Source organism: Plecotus auritus (genome assembly GCF_963455305.1).
Source record: "Plecotus auritus genome assembly, chromosome: 9".
Lineage (NCBI taxonomy): Eukaryota > Metazoa > Chordata > Mammalia > Chiroptera > Vespertilionidae > Plecotus > Plecotus auritus.
The window spans coordinates 151,454,858-151,475,798 of record NC_137783.1 but is presented as its reverse complement, the minus strand read 5'-3'; the positions used below and the strand labels follow the sequence as shown (position 1 = coordinate 151,475,798).

The window sequence follows — 20,941 nt, the reverse complement described above, 5'->3', positions numbered from 1 at the left end:
TATCATAGATGTTTCCAGCTCTCTCCCTTCCTCTCTGAAATCAATAAAAATAAATTTAAAAAAATAACTTGCCCTGGCTGGTTTGGCTCATTGGATAGGGCATCAGCCTGTGGACTGGAAGGTCCCAGGTTCGATTCCGGTCAAGGGCATGTACCTTGGTTGCGGGCACATCCCCAGTGGGGGGTGTGCAGGAGGCAGCTGATCGATGTTTCTCTCTCATCGATGTTTCTGGCTCTCTGTCCCTCTCCTTTCCTCTCTGTGAAAAATCAATAAAATATATTTTTAAAAAAATAACTCACTGCTCTCAACTGGGCTTAAAGTAGTAGGTTTTGGTTACACTTGTCCATGGTCACACAAACTATTTCTAAAACCCTCTTGGACTGGGACTGCTTCTGGGGCAGGAGTAAAACTTCCTCTTTTGCTCCAAGAGTAGCTTTCTGGGCTAGGAACCGCTGAGGCCAGCAGCTGGCTGTACTTCCTGCTGCCTTGACTTTGCATAAATTGGCTTTCCCCTGGGAGTCCCCGCGGCCCCTCCCCACCTGGGTGGCAGCTTAGAAAGCCTATCCACAGGGATTCTGCATCTTTGGTGCTACTCTGCAGGTTCAGCTTCCTCCAGCCCTAAATCGGGAAGGGGTGCAACACAGCCCAGCTCTCCCAAAGCGCCCATCCCAGTGCAGGGCTGGGCGGGAAGAGGTTGGGCTGCAGGGACCCTGAGATCACCTTTGAGGAGGAGCTTGACAGGAGGGAGCCTCCGGGTACTGGGGTAGGAGGGGAGCACCTGGGCAGGGAGGTTGTGAATGACGGGCCAGTTCTGTTCAGCTGTTTCCCAGGGCAGCTCTAAGATGGACAAGTTTGGAAACAGAGGCCCTTATGGGGGACAGGAAAGACTTGAGGAAGTTGTTTTCCCTCAGGCCTTCTTCAAATGTCCTTGTGGGGATAAGGGCCGTTGGGCCTTGAGCTGACTGGACCTGCCAGGTCCTAAACCTGGATCCAGTCCTTTCCATTCCATGGCTCTCCTTGGCATCGGTGGTGTTTCATAGCCCACAGGCACCCACCCCCTGACGGCTGCCCTCTGAAGGAAGCGCCAAAGAGAAAGGGGTGGAGAAGGGGCACCCAGCAGCCTGCAGGTGTTCGGGCGGAGGCCAGGACTGGCTCGCACCCCAACCCTCCACCTGCAGCCCCAGCCCCTGGCAGGCAGGACCAGCTGGGGCCCTTCCAACAGGGGGCCTAGCCATGAGCACAAATTGATGGTTTCTCTTGAACTGAGCAACCCTCCCCGTGAGGGGACCCTTTTGTGGCGTTGGGGCCACCAGCCTCCCTCCTCCCTGGCTTCCTGTGCTCACTGGGAACCAAGGCGGGGCCACCCTGTAGCCCTCAGCAGTGGCTGGCAGTTTGCTTCCTGAACCCGGAGCCACCAGCCCGCCCTGGGGAGGGGCTGAGCCCGCCCTGCTTGAGAGGCCAGGGCTGCCCTCTGAAGGAAGCTCCAAAGAGAAAGCGCAGGAGAAGGAGGCACCCAGTCGTCGGCAGGTGTTCGGCTGAGGCCAGGACTGGCTCACACTCCAACCCTCCGCCTGCAGCCCCAGCCCCTTGCAGGCAAGGTAAGATGGGCCCTTCTCCTCCCCACCCTCCTCCAGCCCCGGCCCCACGGCCTTCTCCAGGCGGCAGCCCGCACTTCCCACTGCCCTAGAGAGGCCTCGCTGGGCTGCGATGTTCGGATCTCACCTTCGGGCCAGGGCTGGAATTATTCTCGGACCTGGGTCATAACCATGTCAGGGTGGCAGCGTGCCAGTGTGGGCTTGGGGTGAGGTGTGAACTGGGAAGGCAAATGGAGGTTGTGCGCAGCTCTGCCACCAAGCGGGGTGCTCTTCAGTGAGCCCCTTCTTACTCTTTACTGGGCCTCAATCTTCCCATCTGTAAGATGGGAGTGGGTTGAACAACATGGGCTCCGAGGGGCCTTACAGTAACCATGGTGATGAGGAGAAGGTCTGAGGTTTGCCTGGAACAACTCAGCACTCCGTGTCCCGCTGCTGCCGTGGTGCACTGGCCTGCGGGTTTGCTCTGCCCGCCCCCCCACACCTGCCCGGGGCACCGTGGGGCCTCTTCAACTTGGACCCAGGCAGCTACCAGGCCCAGCGCCTTGCCCACTTTGCTTCCTCCCCACCCACTGCAGAGCCACCGCAGCCATGGCGGGCATGAAGACGGCCACCGGGGACTACATCGACTCGTCCTGGGAGCTGCGGGTGTTTGTGGGAGAGGAGGATCCCGAGGCTGAGTCGGTCACCCTCCGGGTCACGGGGGAGTCGCACATCGGCGGGGTGCTCCTGAAGATCGTGGAGGAGATCAGTGAGTGCCCGGCCCCGCACTGCCCTCAGCGCCGCGGGTGACTCCCTGCGTCCCCTGGCACGTCCCCGCTGCGCAGCCCTCCACAGATAACAGTGTCACCGTGACTCAGGCAGCAGCTTAATCATTTGGTTCCAAAAAAGACATTTCCCCCACTTCCCCTCTCCCACTGTCTTCCCTCCCTCCCTCGCTCCCTCCCACTCCAGCCGGTTCTAAGCCCCCAAGGAGCAGGCCCGGTCACAGTCCTCCATTCCTCCACTTCTAGGGCCAGAAGGGGCCTCGCCTGGGCTGAGGGAGGGTCACACTGGGGGTCTGGGGGAGACCCGGCCCGGCTCTGCTCCCACCCCTCCTCCCCAGGCGGAAGCCCTCACAGGCTGGTGACGGCCCAGCCTGGGTGGGAAGGCCCTGCCCCCACAGGAAGTTACAGCAGAGCAGCCTGTGGTATCAGCCATCGAAAGGAGCAGGGCAGTGACATCCCATCACCTTTCCCTGCTGGGGTGCGCACTGCCCCTTCCTGGAGGGCGGGAGGCACACCCCGATAGCGATAGCCGGAGCTGGACAGCGGGCCGTGAGCGCCCAGCCGGGGCCGTGTGGCCTGCGGGAGGGGCGCCTGGGCCTCTTCAGACCCAGCCAGCCCACCACGTGCCTCCTGGGAGGGAGGTCAGCGGGACAGGCCGGGCCCCAGGACAGCTCGGCCCAAAGGCTGAGGTGGTGAGGGCGCTTCCAGAAGGCAGGGCCCAAGGAGGCTGTGGAAGCAAAAGCTGGGAACAGGGGGTCCCCCAGGAGAAGGCCACAGGCATGGCGGGGCGAGCCAGGGCTGAGCAGTGGAGGCTTGAAGGCCTCAGGGCAGAGCCCACGCTAAACAGGGAGACAGACAGACGGAAGCCACTCCTCCCCCTGCAGGGCTCCCCGGCAGGCCCCTCCGAGCCCCTGCAATGGGGACTTTGTGCCCACCCTCCTGTCCCCCTCATCCCCTAGCCCAGTGGTCGGCAAACTCCTTAGTCCACAGAGCCAAATAGCAACAGCACAACGATTGACATTTCTTTGGAGAGCCAGATTTTTTAAACTTAAACTTCTTCTAACGCCACTTCTTCAAAATAGACTCGCCCAGGCCGAGGTATTTTGTGGAAGAGCCACACTCAAGGGGCCAAAGAGCCGCATGTGGCTCGCGAGCCGCAGTTTGCCGACCACGGCCTAGTGCCTCACACACTCCTCGCGCTCCGCTGAGCTGGGCCCACGCCAGCCCCGGGCCTCCTGAGTGCCAGGCTCACAGGAGCCAGCGGGGGGGCCTGGGCCAGGGGCGGGGGGTCGCACCCAGCCTGGGAGGGGCTCACAGGAGCCAGCGGGGGGCCTGGGCCAGGGGGGGTCGCACCCAGCCTGGGAGGGGGTCACAGGAGCCAGCGGGGGGCCTGGGCCAGGGGGGTCGCACCCAGCCTGGGAGGGGCTCACAGGAGAAGCCGCCGCCTGCGTCCTGAGAGGGCCCAGCAGGGAGGAGGGAGGCCAGCGAGGTCAGGGCGCCTGGGCCAGGCGGGGCCTCCTGGAGCGCCACAGGCTGTGGAGATGGAGGCTACCAGGCAAGGGACTGTGGGGCGAGCGCTGACGTTAGGCAGGCCCCTGGGGGGGGGGGGCGGGGGCGGGGGCGGAGGCAGGGAGCCAGCCCCCTGTGTGGTCGGCACTGGCACTGAGGACAGACAGGAGGGCGGGTCGTGGAGGTGGGACTGACATGGATGAAGTGTGGTGTCTGAAGGTGAGAGGGAGGGGGCCCGGGCCGCACAGGAGAATCTTTGTCATCAGCCCCCAGGAGTGGCACAGCCTCTGGGGGTGAGGAGAGGCCCCCCATCTGTCCGTGTCAGACAGGCTGAGGTTAAGCTGAGTGCCTTGGGGGCGGGACTAGTCACCCCATTCCTAGACCCAGAGCCTGGCCCTGCCCTGGGCCTGGGCTGGGGGGGCACATCACCTGGGCCTGGGCTGGGGGTGCACATCGCCTGGGCCTGGGCTGGGGGTGCACATCGCCTGGGCCTGGGCTGGGGGGGCACATCGCCTGGGCTGGGCTGGGGGGGGGCACATCGCCTGGGCCTGGGCTGGGGGTGCACATCGCCTGGGCCTGGGCTGGGGGGGCACATCGCCTGGGCCTGGGCTGGGGGGGCACATCGCCTGGGCCTGGGCTGGGGGGGCACATCGCCTGGGCCTGGGCTGGGGGGGCACATCGCCTGGGCCTGGGCTGGGGGGGCACATCGCCTGGGCCTGGGCTGGGGGGGCACATCGCCTGGGCCTGGGCTGGGGGTGCACATCTCCTGGGCCTGGGCTGGGGGGGCACATCGCCTGGGCCTGGGCTGGGGGTGCACATCGCCTGGGCCTGGGCTGGGGGGCACATCGCCTCAGGCCTCTGAATGCCAGGCCGTGCCCAGCGCTGGGGCAGGCCCTCCAGGCTGACGTGCACCCGCCCCTGCTTCCCGGGCCGCAGATCGCAAGCAGGACTGGTCAGACCACGCCATTTGGTGGGAGCAGAAAAGGCAGTGGCTGCTGCAGACGCACTGGACGCTGGATAAGTACGGGATCCTGGCCGACGCCCGCCTCTTCTTCGGGCCCCAGCACCGGCCCATCCTCCTGCGGCTGCCCAATCGCCGAGCTCTGCGCCTGCGAGCCAGCTTCTCCCAGCCCCTCTTCCAGGCTGTGGCTGCCATCTGCCGCCTCCTCAGTGAGTCTCCGGTGCCCCCCCCCCCCCCACACCCAGCCCGTCCCCCTGCAAGGGTCCTGCAAGGGGCTGGTCCCCTCCCTTTACAGGCCCAGCCTCTTCATGTTGTCCTTGCCACTCTGGTCCCCATCCTGTCTGCAGGGCTGGCCTGCCCCAAAGTGCCCATGTGGGGAGAGGGGCAGGAGGCCACGGGGCGGGCCCTGCTCCCCGCTGAGGCCCCAGCTCCCGCAGGTATCCGGCACCCTGAAGAGCTGTCTCTGCTCCGGGCCCCTGAGAAGAAGGAGAAGAAGAAGAAGGAAAAGGAGCCGGAGGAGGAGGTGTATGACTTGACCAAGGTCGTCCTGGCTGGGGGTGAGCACTGACTGGGTGGGTCAGGGCCGGGGGGCAGGGAGCAGGCCCAGGAGGCCCAGGATGGGGGGCCGGGCCTGGTTGACCCCCACCTGCCCTCCAGGCATGGCACCTGCGTTGTTCCGAGGGATGCCAGCCCACTTCTCAGACAGCGCCCAGACGGAGGCCTGCTACCACATGCTGAGCCGGCCTCAGCCGCCGCCCGACCCCCTCCTGCTGCAGCGCCTGCCTCGGCCCAGCTCCCTGCTGGACAAGACCCAGCTGCACAGCAGGTGCCCTGCCTGCCCGCTGCTCCTGGGCCACGTCCCTGTGGTGCCCCCCGCTCCCAGGGCTCACACCCTCTGTCCTGCTCACCCCAGATCCAGGCCTCCTGTTTCCAGGCCTTTCCTATGTGTGTGCGCTCGCCCCCAGCACCCCGCCCAGCCCCCACCCGCCCCAGTGCTGTCGGGGCTCAGCCCTGACCCCTGCCTTGCCGCCAGGTGGCTGGACTCGTCGAGGTGCCTCATGCAGCAGGGCATCAAGGCCGGGGACACGCTCTGGCTGCGCTTCAAGTACTACAGCTTCTTCGACCTGGACCCCAAGGTGGGCCGGGGCTGGGGAGCGGGGGCTGGGTCCGTGAGACCTGGGGACCTGGGTTCAGGGGTCTCAGAGGCTTGTCAGGGTCTGTGTCTCTGTCCATTTGTCCATCCATCACCCGTTCATGAACTCTGGGCCTGGGCGGATGCTGAGGGCGTCGGGGAGATAGTGACCCCACATCCGTGTAGACAGTGGTGCGTGCGCCTGGGAAGCCTGCTTGGGCTCGGGAAGGCCTCCTGGAGGAGGCAGCGCTGCGGCCGGGCCAGGGTGCCTGTCTCCCTCCCGGCCTCCTGGCGCCACTGGCCACCCCAGGCGCCATGCGTCCCGCTCGGAGGCCCCCAGGCACCCCCTCCGCCCACTTCTCTGTCCCCTTCACTGAGGAACTTCTAACCACGGCCACTGCCTGCAGAGCCTTGGGGTTGCGTGTCCCTTCTCCCCGGAATCCTGTCTCCTGTTTCCCAGCCTTTCCTGGGTGCTCGCTGGTCCCCTTCTCCTCAGCCAAACCTGTCCTGGTGTCTGCCCCCTCCTCTCTGGAGAGCACGCCTGCCGAGGTGGCCTGCCTCTGTCTGTCTGTCTGTCTGTCTGTCTGTCTGTCTGTCTGTCTGTCGGTCCGCTGCTCACCTCCTGCCCATGTGTTTCTCAGCCACTCGTGACCCCCACGCGCCGTGTCTCTCACTGCCCTGCTGGCTCCTCAGCGACCCGTCCCTCCTCCGTGGCCGCTGGGAGGTGGTGAGCCCCGGGCTCCATCCCTGCCTCCCCCTCTCCACCCCTTCTCCCAGGAATCCCCACTCTTATGGATCTAAGTATCATCTGCGTGCTCTTTATAGCCACCCCCCCTTTATAATCTCCAGCCCAGACATCTCTCCCCCAAGCTGTAGACTCACGTGTCCAAGTGGCCACCTCCGCTCAGGTACCTGAACAGGCCCCTCCGGCCCCTGCGGGCAGCCGACTCTGGTGCTGTGCCTCTTCCACCCCTTACGATGCTGGGTCCCTCCCTCCCCTCCCACCGTCCCTCAAGGTGTCCTGCTGACCCTCCCTCGGACTGAAACCCAAGCCACGCGCTCTTCTCCTGTCTCTTTGTCCAGCCATCAGCCTCTCCGGCCTCCCAGGGCCTCCCACCTCCTCGCAGCTCAGGATTGAACCCTGGCCAACACTCATTAGGTCACGTCACGCCTGGGACCTGGGACCGGCCAAAGGCTGCTGCGGCTGCCTCTGGTCCCAGCTGCCATTCCCTGAGGCCCAGCCTGATCTGGCCCTGCCCACCGCGACCTCCATGACCCTCCCCCCCTCCCCAGCCCCTCCCCCACCCAGTCCCTTCCACCCTCACCACCTCCTTTCCCCCAGCCCCTTCCGCCCCTGGGGACTTGCTTGTCCCCTTCTCTGGCCTTTCCCGCCCTCTTGGACTGAGTAATTTTATATCCCACTTTATCTCTATTATATTAGCTGATTAGCTATGCTTTTTTTTTTCTTTCAGCCATTGCTTTAGGGATTATAGCACAGATACCATATTTAAAAAATATTTTTGCCCAGCTGTGGTGGCTCAGTGGATTGAGCATTGTCCCATGGACCAAGAGGTCCTGGGTTCAATTCCCAATCAGGGTACATGCCTGGGTTGTGGGCTCGATCCCCAGTGTGGGGTGTGCAGGAGGCAACCAATCCATGGGTCTCTCTCATCATTGATATTTCTATCTCTCTCCCCCTCTCCCTTCCTCTCTGAAATCAATAAAAAATATTTTTAAAAAATTTTATTGATTGTAGAGAGGAAGGGAAAGGGAGAGAGAGGTAGAAACATCGATGATGAGAGAGAATCATGGATCAGCTGCCTCCTGCAGGCCCCACACTGGGGATCAAGCCCACAACCCGGGTATGTGCCCTGGACCAGAATCAAACCCGGGACCCTTCAGTCTGCAGGCCAAGGCTCTCTCCACTGAGCCACACCAGCTGGGACTAGCACACATCAGCTATTACCATCTAGTAATAGTACCGCTTCTCACAGGGTCTGAGAACCTCACAGCAGGGTACTTCCCTTCCCTCCTGGCATCGCACACCTCCCTTCTCCACATGCCAAAGCCCACACCCCCTGTCAGACTTGTTGCTGTGATTGTGAGGATGGGGCCCACTGAGAAATCACTCACACATGTCATATCACTTGTCCATTTGAAGTGTACAAGTCAATGGCTTTCAGTCTGTTCACGGAGTTGTGCCGCCATCACGATCCACGTTCGAACATTTCCTCGCCCCGGCGCGCTATCCAGTGAGCCAACAGGGCAGCCCTTTAAGTATTTATACAACTTGTTTGGGGAAGAAGTTAAGATGTCTGGAAGCAGTTTGACCCTTCCAAGGCTTGAATATTAATGACAGGACCAGAGCAGCCTTCAAGCCAGAGCTAACTTTTTTTTTTTTATATATTTTATTGATTTTTTACAGAGAGGAAGGGAGAGGGTTAGAGAGCTAGAAACATCGATGAGAGAGAAACATCCATCAGCTGCCTCCTGCACACCTCCTACTGGGGATGTGCCCGCAACCAAGGTACAAGCCCTTGACCGGAATCGAACCTGGGACCCTTCAGTCCCCAGGCCGACGCTCTATCCACTGAGCCAAACCAGTTAGGGCGAGCCAGGGCTAACTTACCCCCGCAAAGGGAACGGCCTCTGAGTATCTGCCGAGCCATGGATGCCGCGTTCTCCGCCCTGGCTGTTAGGAATGGGGATGTGCCCGCCCTGCGTGGGGCTCGCAAATGTTCCACCTGCTGCTTCCAGAGGTTTCTTCCACCAGCCGCGGGTCATTTCCTCACACACATACGCTCCTCAGTTCTCAGCTATGGCTCCTCAACTCAGGGGTGACGCTGAGCTGCGTGTGGGGTCCTCCTCCCCGAGCCGCAGCCTAGAAACTCTCTCCAGGAGGTGAGGTCGGGGGGGGGGGGGGGGGGGGGTGGGGGGGGGCGATCGTCGGAGTCACCTTGTTTCCCCTTTTCAGGGATTGCTGTTCCATGTGGTCTGTTGCCTGATATCTAAAATCCACTTGGTTTTTGTTGTTCTTTCTGTGTGTGTTTTAAATTAAGTTTTTGTTAACGTAATATATGATGGCTTAAAGAGTTAAATAGTCCTGGTAGGTTTGTAAAACAACAACAGCTTTAGCTGGTTTGGCTCGGTGGATAGAGCGTCAGCCTGCAGACTGAAGGGTCCCCAGTTTGATTCTGGTCAAGGGCACATGCCTGGGTTGCGGGCTCGATCCCCAGCAGGGGGCGTGCAGGAGGCAGCCGATCAATGATTCTGTCTCATCATTGTTTCTGTCTCCCTCTCCCTTCCTCTCTGACATCAATAAAAGTATATTTTTAAAAAAAGAACACGGATGCTATGACATTTCATATGTCTTTTGGTGAACATAGGTACACATTTCTTTAAGAAATGGGGAAGTTAACTCTTTAAAAAAAGTTATATATTGATTGATTTTAGAGAGAGAGGGAATTGTGCCACTTATTGATGCATTCATTGGTAGCCTCTTGTATGAGCCCTGACCGGGGATTGAACCTGCAACCTTGGTGGATCAGGACGATGCTCTAACCAACTGAGCTCCCCGGCCAGGGCCAGATACACATTTCTGCAGGGCTTGCACCCAGAGCGGAATTGCTTGGTCCCAGGGCAGACACTGTGGTAGGTAACTGTGAGACAGCTTTCCAAAGTGGTTGTACCAGCTGACACCCCTCAGCAGGGAAGTTCCACAGCCTCACCCGCGCGTGGCGTTTCCCATCTTCTTCACTGTGGCCATTCTGGTAGGTGTGTAAAGGTTCCTCGTATTGTTTTTTATTTACATGTTTTTTTAAAAACAGCTTTACTGAGATATAATTCACATACCATAAAAGGCACTCATTGTAAGCATTCAGTTTGTATAGTAAATGTATACAGTTGTGCAACTGTCACCACAGTCCAATTTTAGCACATTTCCGTCACCCCAGAAGGTTCTCTAGTGCCCACCAGTAGCCATTCCTCCCCCCACACCTGACCCCAAACAACCAGTGATGTGCTATTTATGTGGCTTTAATTTACATTTCCCTGAGGACTAGTCAAGCTGAGCCCTTTTTCATTTGGCTATTAGCCACTTGGAAATCCTCTTCTGTGAAGTTTCTGTTCAAGTTTTTCCCCCCCAATTTTTATATTGACTTGCCTGTCCTTTTTTTTTTTTTTTTAAATATATTTTATTGATATTTTACAGAGAGGAAGGGAGAGGGATAGAGAGCTAGAAACATCGATCATTTTTTTAAAAATATATTTTATTGATTTTTTACAGAGAGGAAGGGAGAGGGATAGAGAGTTAGAAACATCAATGAGAGAGAAACATCGATCAGCTGCCTCCTGCACGCCCCCTACTGGGGATGTGCCCGCAACCAAGGTACATGCCCTTGACCGGAATCGAACCTGGGACCCTTCAGTCCGCAGGCCGACCCTCTATCCACTGAGCCAAACCGGTTTCGGCTGCCTGTCCTTTTCATACTGCTTGTAGATCTTTGTGTATTTGGTATATGAGCACCTTGTCAGATAAATATGTTGTGAATATATTTTTCCACTCTGTGCTTTGCCTTTTCATTCTCTTAATGGTTAATTTTATATATGTGCTGCCAAAGCAAGCACATTAATGGCTTATTTTGGTAAAGTTCCTAATTTTAATATACTCTGATTTATATTTCTTTTTTTTTTAATTGATATTTTACAGAGAGGAAGGGAGAGGGATAGAGAGCTAGAAACATAGATGAGAGAGAAACATCGATCAGCTGCCTCCCGCACACCTCCCACTGGAGATGTGCCCGCAACCAAGGTACATGCCCTTGACCAGAATCGAACCCGGGACCCTTCAGTCCGCAGGCCGACGCTCTGTCCACTGAGCCAAACCGGTTTCGGCTGATTTATATTTCTTGTACAATCAACATCTTTTTTATTTTTTTTTAAAATATATTTTATTGATTTTTTACAGAGAGGAAGGGAGAGGAATAGAGAGTTAGAAACATCAATGAGAGAGAAACATCGACCAGCTGCCTCCTGCACGCCCCCTACTGGGGATGTGCCCGCAACCAAGTTACGTGCCCTTGACCGGAATCGAACCCGGGACCTTCCAGTCCGCAGGCCGACGCTCTATCCACTGAGCCAAACCGGTTAGGGCTTAACATATTTTTTAATGTTTTTATTTATTTTGTAGAGAGAAAGGCAGGAAGAGGGAGAGGGAGAGGGAGAGAGAGAGAGAGAGAGAGAGAGAGAGAGAGAGAGAGAGAGAGGAACATCAATGAGAAACATTGATCAGCTGCCTCTTGCACACCTCCCACCGGGGGCATGACTGAGCCAACCCTTGGCAGCTGTTTTCTTTTCTTTCTTTCTTTCTTTCTTTCTTTCTTTCTTTCTTTCTTTCTTTTTTTTTTTTTTGCAGCTGTTTTGTTATAGCTTTTATCACGCTCTTGGATCACTTCACCTATTTATTGATTGGTTTACCCGGTCCCCCTTCTGCCCTCAGCAGCATGTGGGGTGCACAACAGACATCCGTACAAAAAAGCTGCGAGGGAAAAGGTGCCAGTAACCCGGGCCGATGGGGCAGGCAGGCTGTAAGGCTGGGGTGGGATCGGCTGCCCACGTGGGGCCGCTCAACGAGCTGCCACAGCACCCAGGGCAGGGCCGAGGGCTGAGGCTCCCAGGGGCTGGGCACAGGGTGCTCAGGGCACTTGACACCTGACCAACCCAGCCCCCCTGTACCCCCCCCCCCCCGCCCGTGGCTGCAGACAGACCCGGTGCGGCTGACCCAGCTGTACGAGCAGGCGCGGTGGGACCTGCTGCTGGAGGAGATTGACTGCACCGAGGAGGAGATGATGGTGTTCGCAGCCCTGCAGGTGCCAGGCGGCCGGGGCCCGGGGGGGCGGGGGGCGGGCAGGGGTGCCGGGCAGGCCCGGGGCAGGAAGGGTCCTCCAGAGTGGGGCCCCATCTCCAGGGAAGCCCCGCTCAGGGCCGGGTTGGGTGAGTGGGCTGCCCCCTGAGCCCGCCTGGCCATGTGCCCACCCAGTACCACATCAACAAGCTGTCGCAGAGCGGGGAGGTGAGCGAGCCTGCGGGCGCGGACCCGGGGCTGGACGACCTGGATGCAGCCCTGAGCAACCTGGAGGTGAAGCTGGAGGGCTCGGCGCGCGCCGATGTGCTGGTGAGGAGGGGCTCGGTCAGCGGGCGGGGTGCAGGGGTGGGCAAACTTTTTGACTCGAGGGCCACCATGGGTTCTTAAACTGGACCGGAGGGCCGGAACAAAAGCATGGATGGAGTGTTTGTGTGAACTAATATAAATTCAAAGTAAAGGAGCGGAGGGGAGAGCAAGAGAACCCTCCGCTCTTTCGGCTCCGCAGGCCGGATAGAACAGCCGAACGGGCCGGATCCGGCCCGCGGGCCATAGTTTGCCCATGGCTGGGTCAGGGTCAAGCCCGAGCCAGGCCCTCTGACCCCTCTCCTCCCCAGGACAGCCTCACCGCCATCCCGGAACTGAAGGACCATCTGCGCATCTTGCGGTGAGTGGGGGGCGGAGTTGGCAGCCCTGGGGGGGGGGGCGTGTGCAAAGAGGAGGAAGGTGGCCTGTGACCTCCCGCCTCTCCCTCAGGCCCCGGAAGCTGACCCTGAAAGGGTACCGCCAGCACTGGGTGGTGTTTAAGGAGACCACGCTGTCCTACTACAAGAGCCAGGACGAAGCCCCGGGGGACCCCATTCAGCAGCTCAACCTCAAGGGTGAGCGAGGGGCTGGCCAGGGGGATGCATCGCCCGCTTCCTCCGAGGGCCGAGGGCCGGGAGGACGCCTGTGCTCAGGCCGCTGTGCCTCTGGCATCGGCGCCGGCGCCTCTCCGGCCGGGGTCCCCCCTCCGGCCTCTAACCCGCCCCTCTTCTCCCTCCAGGCTGTGAGGTGGTCCCTGATGTCAACGTCTCCGGCCAGAAATTCTGCATCAAACTCCTGGTGCCCTCCCCCGAGGGCATGAGCGAGCTCTACCTGCGGTGCCAGGATGTGAGGGCTGGCAGGGCCCGGGGCCGGCTGAGGCGGGCGCGGGGCAGGGACTGACCCAGAGCCGGGCCAGGCCTGACCAGCGCCCCTGCCTCCCCAGGAGCAGCAGTACGCCCACTGGATGGCCGGCTGCCGACTGGCCTCCAAGGGCCGCACCATGGCGGACAGCAGCTACGCCAGCGAGGTGCAGGCCATCCTGGCCTTCCTCAGCCTGCAGCGGACAGGAAGCGGGGGCCCGGGCAGCCAACCCCAGGGCCCGGACGCCTCCACGGAGGGCCTCAACCCTTACGGCCTTGTTGCCCCCCGCTTCCAGCGCAAGTTCAAGGCCAAACAGGTGCCAGAGGGCATGGGTGGTGGGACTGTCCACAGCGCTGACCTGGCCACCTCGGCCCCTGGACCTCCAGAGCTTCCCCTGGAAAGCCATGTGCTCACTCATTCCTTCCCCCCCGTGTCCCTGAGACAGTGTGCTGGTCCCCTCCCAGAGGAGGGGGGCACGGTCCAGCTGCCCACGTCCACCTCCGGGCCTGGCTCAGCTCAGAGGTGATGAGTGGTGAGAGGGTGCACTCTGGGGGCCCACAGTGGGCCCTGCCCCTGCCCTAGCTCAGCTGATGGGGACAGGCAGGGGGCCGCTGGGACTTTGGGGGCCCCTCACCAGTGTGGTCCCACAGCTCACCCCCCGGATCCTGGAAGCCCACCAGAACGTGGCCCAACTCTCCCTGTCCGAGGCCCAGCTGCGCTTCATCCAGGCCTGGCAGTCCCTACCTGACTTTGGTATCTCCTACGTCACAGTCAAGTAAGAGCCCCAGCCGGTCCTCTCCCCCCTCCCCTCCCCCTCCCTTCCTGGTCTCTGTGGGCAGAGCTTACTGAGGGCACCCCGTGCGCCCCACCCATCCTGCACCCCCACAGCAAACAGAGAGAGAGAGAGATCAGGCCAGGAGAATAGAGACCAACTCCGTCCTGGCTCTGCCCCGGACCCTTCTCTCTCCCGACCTCTGGGAGCTGGTCTGTGGGACGGGGCCAACGTGGCTGCTGGGACAGGGGGTGCCCCCCTGCCCATTTTCCAAGCCTGTGAAGATATGATCGAGGCAACAGAAGATACAACAAAGTTACTTATGTAAAAATATATTTTTTATTGATTTCAGAGAAGAAGGGAGGAGAGAGAGAAACATCAATGATGAGAGAGAATCATTGATCGGCTGCCTCCTGCACGCCTCCTACTGGGGATGAAGCCCAAAACCAGGGTATATGCCCTGACTGGGAATCGAACTGTGACTTCCTGGTTCATAGTTTGAAGCTCAACCACTGAGCCACGCCAGCCGGGCAAAGAAAGTTATTTAAAGGCATAGACCAGTGGTTCTCAACCTTCCTAATGCCGCGACCCTTTAATACAGTTCCTCATGTTGTGGTGACCCCCAACCATAAAATTATTTTCGTTGCTACTTCATAACTGTAATTATGCTACTGTTATGAATCGTCATGTAAATATCTGTGTTTTCCGATGGTCTTAGGCTCTACAGCAGCGGTTCTCAACCTGTGGGTCATGACGATTCATAACAGTAGCAAAATTAGTTATGAACTAGCAACAAAAATAATTTTATGGTTGGGGGTCACCACCACATGAGGAACCGTATTAACGGGTCACGGCATTAGGAAGGTTGAGAACCACTGGCACAGGCTATTTGCTGGCGCCGCCAGATGTTACTATAATTATTACACTGGTTAACGCCCACTTTCTAGATGAGGAACTCGAGGCCCAGAGAACCTCAATGACTTCCCTGCACAACCCACTCCTGAGCTCTGCACCGGGCTGTCTGGGCAGGCTCTGGGCCGCGGGGTGGGGCCCTTGCTCACACTCTGTCCTCCTGGGGACCAGGTTCAAGGGCAGCAGGAAGGATGAGATCCTGGGCATTGCCAACAACCGGCTGATCCGCATCGACTTGGCCGTGGGCGACGTGGTCAAGACCTGGCGCTTCAGCAACATGCGCCAGTGGAATGTCAACTGGGACATCCGGCAGGTGGGCCTGCGTGAGGGGAGGGGGGACGCCGGGCCGGACCCAGCCAGGGCAGGGCCGGGGTGCCCCCTGTCCCACCCCCAGCAGCCCCACTGACTGCCCGCCCTGCAGGTGGCCATCGAGTTTGACGAACACATCAACGTGGCTTTCAGCTGCGTGTCCGCCAGCTGCCGCATTGTGCACGAGTACATAGGGGGCTACATTTTCCTGTCAACGCGGGAGCGGGCCCGAGGGGAGGAGCTGGATGAGGACCTCTTCCTGCAGCTCACAGGCGGCCACGAGGCCTTCTGAGGCCCGTCTCACTGCCCTGTACCACTCACCACCCGCCACGGCCACTCCTAAGCCCACACTCACTGGGACTCACTGCCCACACCCTCTCCACGCACCGAGCTGGGCACATTCGCACTGTCACCGGCTTTGTGCAGACCAGGGACCCGGCTGGGCCAGACGCTGCCATGCCCCCGCTGGGGAGGGCGGTCCTGAGCTCTGCAGCACCACCCTCCCTCCTCTGAGTGGCCGAGGGCAGCACCCTGGCCTAGGGGTAGTCCCTGAGCCCACAGGAAGACCAGCTGTAGCCACAGGATGGTAACTGATGGCTTCAAACTGGAAGGGTTTTGTTTTTCTCCTTTTACATTTCCTTTTATAATAAATATTTTATTGCTGGATCATCCTTCTTCCTCTGGAGCTGTGCTGGGGGCCACTCTGACACTCTGTCTCTTCATCACCAGCCAAGGAGAGGGGTTTTCCTGAGATAGAGAGAGGACTTGGTTAGGGAAAGGAAAACCTAAGTCAGCCAGGGGTTGGCAGAGGACACAGGCTTCAGACACAAAGAAGAGAGCGGAGTGGAGGTTCTCACGGGTAGGCCGTAGCTGCAGGGCCTCCTTGAAGTACTTGGGAAGCAGGAAGCCATCAGCATTTCCTGGAGTCAGGATCACCCCGTTCGCAGAGCGGAAGAAGGGGATTCCGTCTGCAGGCAGAGCCAGAGCTGTGACGCAGGCCCTCTCTGAAGGCCCAGGGCAGCCCTGCTACCCCCACACGCACCTGCCAGGGCCAGGGGCCCATTGACGAACACGGCCACTTGGCAGTTTGGCCGCATGCCTGCGGAGACAACTGGAGCTGGGGCCTGGGGCATCTGGGATTGCAGTGATCAAACATGGGCAGGCTGGGGTCCTGGACTCAGTGAGGAAAAGGGGTGCTGCTGCATACAGGGTATCGGGGGGGGCTTTGGACTTTTGGAGGGACCTGGGAGGAGAGTGGGTGGGAGTAGCTGGGGGCGGGGATACTGACCACTGATGACACCAGGGTCCCCAGGCAGTCCTGTGGCCAAGTGGATGTGTGTCCTTCCGCGGCAGGACAGGCCCCTGAGCCGGATGGAGGGCCAGTGCTGCCAGAATGTGCCATGGACCAGCATCAGGGGCAGGTCCTGCGGGGTCTCCAGGGGCATCAGCTCCAACTCAGGTACCTGGCACGGGTGGGGGGATGGACAGCAGTGAGACCCCCTCACAGGCAAGGGTCCCACCTGGCTCTCCCACTTGTCCCATTAGCCCCACCTGCAGGGAGTGACCCTGATTGGCCCGGATGAGAGGGCCGGTGCTGGGGTCCCCTGGCTGCAGGGCGAACCGCTGCTTCCCATTGGTGTCCACCACGCGCTGCACATCTTCCGCTGAGAAGCTGCGGAACTGGGGCAGCTGCAGGAGGGCGCGCAGGGGCACGAAGCCGCCTGCGGGCAGATGGGGAGCTCAGGAGTTGAACTTGCTCAGGCTTAAGCCAGAGCTCACAGGGCAGACACACAACCAGAGCACAGCCTGGGCTGGGGATCACAGGGTTCAAGGGAACAGGATCTGCCTCATTGGGTCACAAAGATAAAGTGACCCTGTCCTGGCTGGTGTGGCTCAGTGGAGAGAGCTTCTGCCTGCAGACTGAAGGGTCCTGGGTTCAATTCCCGTCAAGGGCACATGCTCAGGTTGCAGGCTCGACCCCCAGTGGGGGGCGTGCAGGAGGCAGCCGATCAATGATTCTCTCTCATCATGGATGTTTCTATCTCTCTCTCCCTTCCTCTCTGAAATCAATAAAACATATTAAAAAAAAGATAAAGTGACTTTTTTAGTACAGTACTTGACTCAAAGTGGATACTCAATAAGCCTCATTTGCACCCCCAACCCTTCCCCCCACCCGCCCACTTTTGAGATGTTTTTGGATCACAGGCCTGGCCAAAAGAGAGGCTCCTCCCCCAGTTTGCACCAGAAATGGTATTGGGCTCTGGGTCTTCCCTGTGAATGGAAGGATGCGGCCTGTATGCCATCCCCATGGGGCTGTGGAGGGAGCCCTGGGGGAGAGCAGTCAGACAGGCTCCCACTGCTCCCTGGGCTGGAGCCTTCTCTACCGCAGCCTCCAAGACCCTCACTTACCAGCCCCCAGGGGAAGCCCCAGCTTCAGGGCCCCATGGCGCAGGGCATAGGACAGAGCCTTGGACAGCTGCACATCTCGGTCCTGTAAGAGTTCAGAGGTGGGTCCTGGTCCCCGTGGTGACCCTGTCCTGCTGCCCGCGGGAACTCTGAGTGACCTGCCCCAGGGGGGGGGGACCAGAGGAAGAGGAGTCCCTGTGCTCTCCAGAGAACAGTATGACCCCCCAGCCCCCAGGCCCACCCACCGGCATTTCCCAGGGAGCCAGGGCTCAGATCCCTTACCTCCCCCTTCCACCGTGGGGATGGGGAGTGAGGTGGGAGGGGCGCACCTGTTCCCGGGGTCTGCGAGCCCTTCCACCTCTGGGCCCTGCTGCTTCCAGCTTCCTCTCTCCAGAGTTCATGGCCAAAACCTGGGGGCGCAGTGGCAAGTGGGGACTGTTACGGACCTCCCATGACTCCAACCCGCCCAGAAAGCCACAGCCTCAGGATGGGAGAGCTGGGACCCGCGGGGACATTCAGCGCATGGAATTCACTTCCCACCCCAACCCCCTGGTGCACGTAGGACACTGAGGCCCCCCAGGCAAGACTTGCCCAAGGTCACACTGTCAGCCGCGGGGCCACGTGAGCCCCGCGCTCCAGGCTCGCGTGTCAGGCTCGGACCCGAGGAGGCGGGGCCGGCAGCCCGGATCCTGGGGCGGAAGATCCGGGAGGGTCAGACCGACGAGCGAGAGCTCACTGACTCCCAAGGCGGAGCGGCCGCACCGCGGGATCCGGCCCCGAAGCTGGCCAATGAGAAGCCGGGGCAGGAGGGGCGGGCACTTCCGCTCGGGGAAAGGGGCGGGGACTGCGGGCTGAATTGGCGGTGAGTCCCGCTGGAGGCTGGAGCCTCTGCACCCTGGGAGGGGTTCCTGAGCCCTGGGTTTGGGAGACGTGGACATTAGGGGGTGACTGGACCCAGGGCCACGGGTGGTAGGGGTGCCCGGGAGTCCCTGGGATGTCTGGCAGCTGGAGCCTCGGGCGCCTGCTGGATGATAAGACCCTTGACTGCCCAGGGGGGTGCAAAAGGGCTTGGGGAGGGGGTCCTCAGTAGGTCTGTGGGTGGCTCTAGGTCCCCCAAGGTGACAGGCCTGTCTGTGACCGTCCCCAGAGCTGCCCTGTCCAGACCATGGACCCCGAGGTGTCTCTGCTGCTGCAGTGCCCCCCGGGCGGGCTGCCCGAGGATCAAGTTCGGGCTGAGCTGAGCCCAGCCTACGACCGTCGCCCACTGCCAGGAGGGGACAAAGCCATCGCTGCTGCCTGGGAGAGCCGGCTCCAGGCCCAGCCCTGGCTGTTTGATGCTCCCAAGTTCCGCCTGCACTCGGCGTCCCTGGCGCCCGCTGGCTCGCAGGGGCCACAGCTGCTCCTGCACCTGGGCCTTACTTCCTACCGAGACTTCCTGGGCACCAACTGGGCCAGCTCAGCTGCCTGGCTGCGACAGCAGGGGGCTGCCGACTGGGGTAACAAGCAAGCTTACCTGGCAGACCCCCTGGGGGTGGGTGCCGCCCTGGCCACCGCCGATGACTTTCTTGTCTTCCTGCGCCGCTCTCGGCGGGTGGCTGAAGCCCCGGGGCTGGTGGACGTGCCTGGTGGGCACCCTGAGCCTCAGGTGAGATGCCAGGCTGGGTGCAAAGGCACCAAGACCCAGACAGCTCAGCGTTGTTTTCCTCATCCCTCAGAGGAGGAATTGGCCGGGTACTTGTGAAAGTCTCTGCTCCAGGCCACTCCTCAGCCTCCTCGCTGACCCCTTCCCCAGACCTGTGAGAAGCTAGGGAAGGGGGGCTAGGACCCAGCGGGCCCTCTGGTTGTCCATCTGGAAAAGGAGGGCCTGGGTCAGGGGACCACCAGCACTCTTCCACTGTACACAACAGGCCCTCGGGGCCGGCGAGTCTGGGGGGAGGCAGGGCTGGAAGAGGTGGGGGCAGGAGCTGAGCCTCCCCTCTCCCAGGCCCTGTGCCCTGGCGACAGCCCCCTGCACAAGGACCTCCCGGGGCAGCTGGTGGTGCACGAGCTCTTCTCCAGTGTCCTCCAGGAGATAAGTGATGAGGTGAGTGAGGGTGGCCAGGACGGGGTGGGGGCTGGGAGGGAGGTGGTAGATAGAACATGCCAGAATTAACCTTGGTCTGGGCTGGTGGGCGTGTCTGCAGGCATGAGACGCTGAGGGAAGAACTTGGCTCGTGGAGTGGAAGCCTAGCCCTCATTCCTGTGCCCCTCAAATTCTTTCTCTTTACAATGTGAACACTGTAAAGGTCTTGCCTACTCCACCGAGGTTTGTTGAAAAGAGAAGTAACTGGAAGCTGATTTATCGATTTTCCTTGGGTGGCTCTGGGCAAATTATTTAATCTCTGGTCTGGTTTTCCCATCTGTAAAGTGAACATGCCCAAGATCCAACATCCAGCATTCTGGGCAGCTGAGCTACAAACTGTAAAATGCTATACAAGGGTAATGCATGCGCTGTCTCCACGGAGAGGGGCAGGGCTGTGGGCAGTGAGCACTGACAGGTGGGACCCTGGCCCCAGGTGAACCTGCCACTGCTCACCCTGAGCCAACCGCTGTTACTGGGCATCGCACGCAATGAGACCAGTGCGGGCAGGGCCAGTGCCGAGTTCTACGTCCAGTGAGTGAGCTCTGGGGGACAGGGTCCTGGGTCCTGGGGCAGGTGGTGTGGGAGGAGGGGCATGGCTGAGGCAGCTGGGGCGCCACAGGGGCCCTCCTGGGACTGGGCACCCACTGGGCCATCCTCATGTCTTACCCAGGTGCAGCCTGACTTCTGAGCAGGTGAGGAAGCACTACATGAGTGGGGGACCTGAGGCCCATGAGTCCACGGGAATTATCTTTGTGGAGACACAGGTGCGAGGTGGCAAAGTCTGGCTTGGACTAGGAGCTGGGGTTGGGACTTGCAGAGGCCTGGTGATGCATGTCTGTGGGGGCAGGAGGAGGTCAGACGGAGCTCCCAAATCTCTCAGAGCTTTTCTCCAGAGCCACAAGGCCTCACTGGGGATGCCCGAAGCCCAAGGGAGGGGCCAGGGACCTGTTCAGCCTCTTGACATGTCTCAGTAGGGACTGTACGGTGCCGAGGGCTCTGAGGCTCAGGGACTCTGGGCACAGCTCCTGCAACAGCCCTGAGAGCTACATGTCTGCATCTCTGTCTCCCCACAGAGGGTGAGGAGGTTGCAGGAGACTGAAATGTGGGCCGAGCTCTGCCCCTCCGCCAAAGGCGCCATCTTCCTCTACAACCGGGGCCAGGGAAGCCCCACCTGAGTGGCCCCAGGATCCGCAGCCCTACCCCCACAGCTAGCTCGAAGGACAATAAAGGACTTTATTCTTGGATTCCGTTGACATATGCTGTTTCCACGAGGCAGAGAGGGGCCGCTGGGAGATCCGGGGTGGGTGAGAGAGACCGGACAAATGGCTTGGAAAAAAGAAAGCCCAGCCTCAGATTTGCCCTCTGCCAGCTGGGTTGAGGGCCGTGTCCCCGCGCCAGGCTCTGGTGAGGGTCCGGGTCGACTGTGGGGTGG

The 20,941-nt window shown here is 60.3% G+C and overlaps 3 protein-coding genes across 6 annotated transcripts; 2 read left to right on the top strand and 1 right to left on the bottom strand.

The window, feature by feature from the left end:
* The first annotated feature begins 1,401 nt into the window (after positions 1-1,401).
* Positions 1,402-15,652, top strand: FERMT3 (FERM domain containing kindlin 3). The gene is made up of 15 exons (XM_080641750.1): positions 1,402-1,598; positions 2,171-2,343; positions 4,805-5,038; positions 5,267-5,386; positions 5,487-5,655; positions 5,863-5,965; positions 11,721-11,828; positions 11,999-12,133; positions 12,439-12,488; positions 12,578-12,702; positions 12,867-12,973; positions 13,071-13,304; positions 13,639-13,763; positions 14,844-14,985; positions 15,094-15,652. The coding sequence occupies exons 2-15, from the start codon at positions 2,184-2,186 to the stop codon at positions 15,271-15,273; spliced, it is 1,992 nt and encodes a 663-aa protein (XP_080497876.1). The 5' UTR covers positions 1,402-1,598; positions 2,171-2,183; the 3' UTR covers positions 15,274-15,652.
* On the bottom strand, positions 15,594-18,152 carry TRPT1 (tRNA phosphotransferase 1). 3 transcript variants are annotated; one of them, XM_080641753.1, is made up of 8 exons: positions 17,979-18,152; positions 17,717-17,797; positions 17,391-17,472; positions 16,533-16,702; positions 16,270-16,444; positions 16,024-16,080; positions 15,839-15,949; positions 15,594-15,728 (listed from the first exon to the last, which is right to left on the bottom strand). In XM_080641753.1, the coding sequence occupies exons 2-8, from the start codon at positions 17,786-17,788 to the stop codon at positions 15,637-15,639; spliced, it is 759 nt and encodes a 252-aa protein (XP_080497879.1). In that variant the 5' UTR covers positions 17,789-17,797; positions 17,979-18,152; the 3' UTR covers positions 15,594-15,636. The 3 variants fall into 3 exon arrangements, with proteins under 3 accessions (XP_080497879.1, XP_080497880.1, XP_080497881.1); XM_080641754.1 differs by having other exon boundaries at positions 17,991-18,137; XM_080641755.1 differs by lacking the exon at positions 17,979-18,152 and having other exon boundaries at positions 17,717-17,912.
* Positions 18,081-20,753, top strand: NUDT22 (nudix hydrolase 22). 2 transcript variants are annotated; one of them, XM_080641751.1, is made up of 6 exons: positions 18,081-18,249; positions 18,535-19,032; positions 19,372-19,470; positions 19,943-20,040; positions 20,180-20,273; positions 20,583-20,753. In XM_080641751.1, exons 2-6 carry the CDS (start codon positions 18,553-18,555, stop codon positions 20,682-20,684), a joined length of 873 nt encoding a protein of 290 aa, XP_080497877.1. In that variant the 5' UTR covers positions 18,081-18,249; positions 18,535-18,552; the 3' UTR covers positions 20,685-20,753. The 2 variants fall into 2 exon arrangements, with proteins under 2 accessions (XP_080497877.1, XP_080497878.1); XM_080641752.1 differs by having other exon boundaries at positions 18,243-18,331.
* The last annotated feature ends 188 nt before the right edge of the window (positions 20,754-20,941 follow it).

What these genes read in the sequence shown, in the direction of transcription:
- FERMT3 (XM_080641750.1), top strand. Translation starts at nt 2,184, where the DNA reads ATGGCGGGCATGAAGACGGCCACCGGGGACTACATCGACTCGTCCTGG. An exon ending in GAAGATCGTGGAGGAGATCA is followed by an intron (nt 2,344 to 4,804) that starts GTGAGTGCCCGG and finishes CCCGGGCCGCAG; the next exon opens with ATCGCAAGCAGGACTGGTCA. An exon ending in CAAGGTCGTCCTGGCTGGGG is followed by an intron (nt 5,387 to 5,486) that starts GTGAGCACTGAC and finishes CCTGCCCTCCAG; the next exon opens with GCATGGCACCTGCGTTGTTC.
- TRPT1 (XM_080641753.1), bottom strand. Translation starts at nt 17,788, where the DNA reads ATGAACTCTGGAGAGAGGAAGCTGGAAGCAGCAGGGCCCAGAGGTGGA. An exon ending in GGGGCTTCCCCTGGGGGCTG is followed by an intron (nt 16,703 to 17,390) that starts GTAAGTGAGGGT and finishes ATCTGCCCGCAG; the next exon opens with GCGGCTTCGTGCCCCTGCGC. An exon ending in ATCAGGGTCACTCCCTGCAG is followed by an intron (nt 16,445 to 16,532) that starts GTGGGGCTAATG and finishes CACCCGTGCCAG; the next exon opens with GTACCTGAGTTGGAGCTGAT.
- NUDT22 (XM_080641751.1), top strand. Translation starts at nt 18,553, where the DNA reads ATGGACCCCGAGGTGTCTCTGCTGCTGCAGTGCCCCCCGGGCGGGCTG. An exon ending in GTGGGCACCCTGAGCCTCAG is followed by an intron (nt 19,033 to 19,371) that starts GTGAGATGCCAG and finishes CCCCTCTCCCAG; the next exon opens with GCCCTGTGCCCTGGCGACAG. An exon ending in TCCAGGAGATAAGTGATGAG is followed by an intron (nt 19,471 to 19,942) that starts GTGAGTGAGGGT and finishes CCCTGGCCCCAG; the next exon opens with GTGAACCTGCCACTGCTCAC.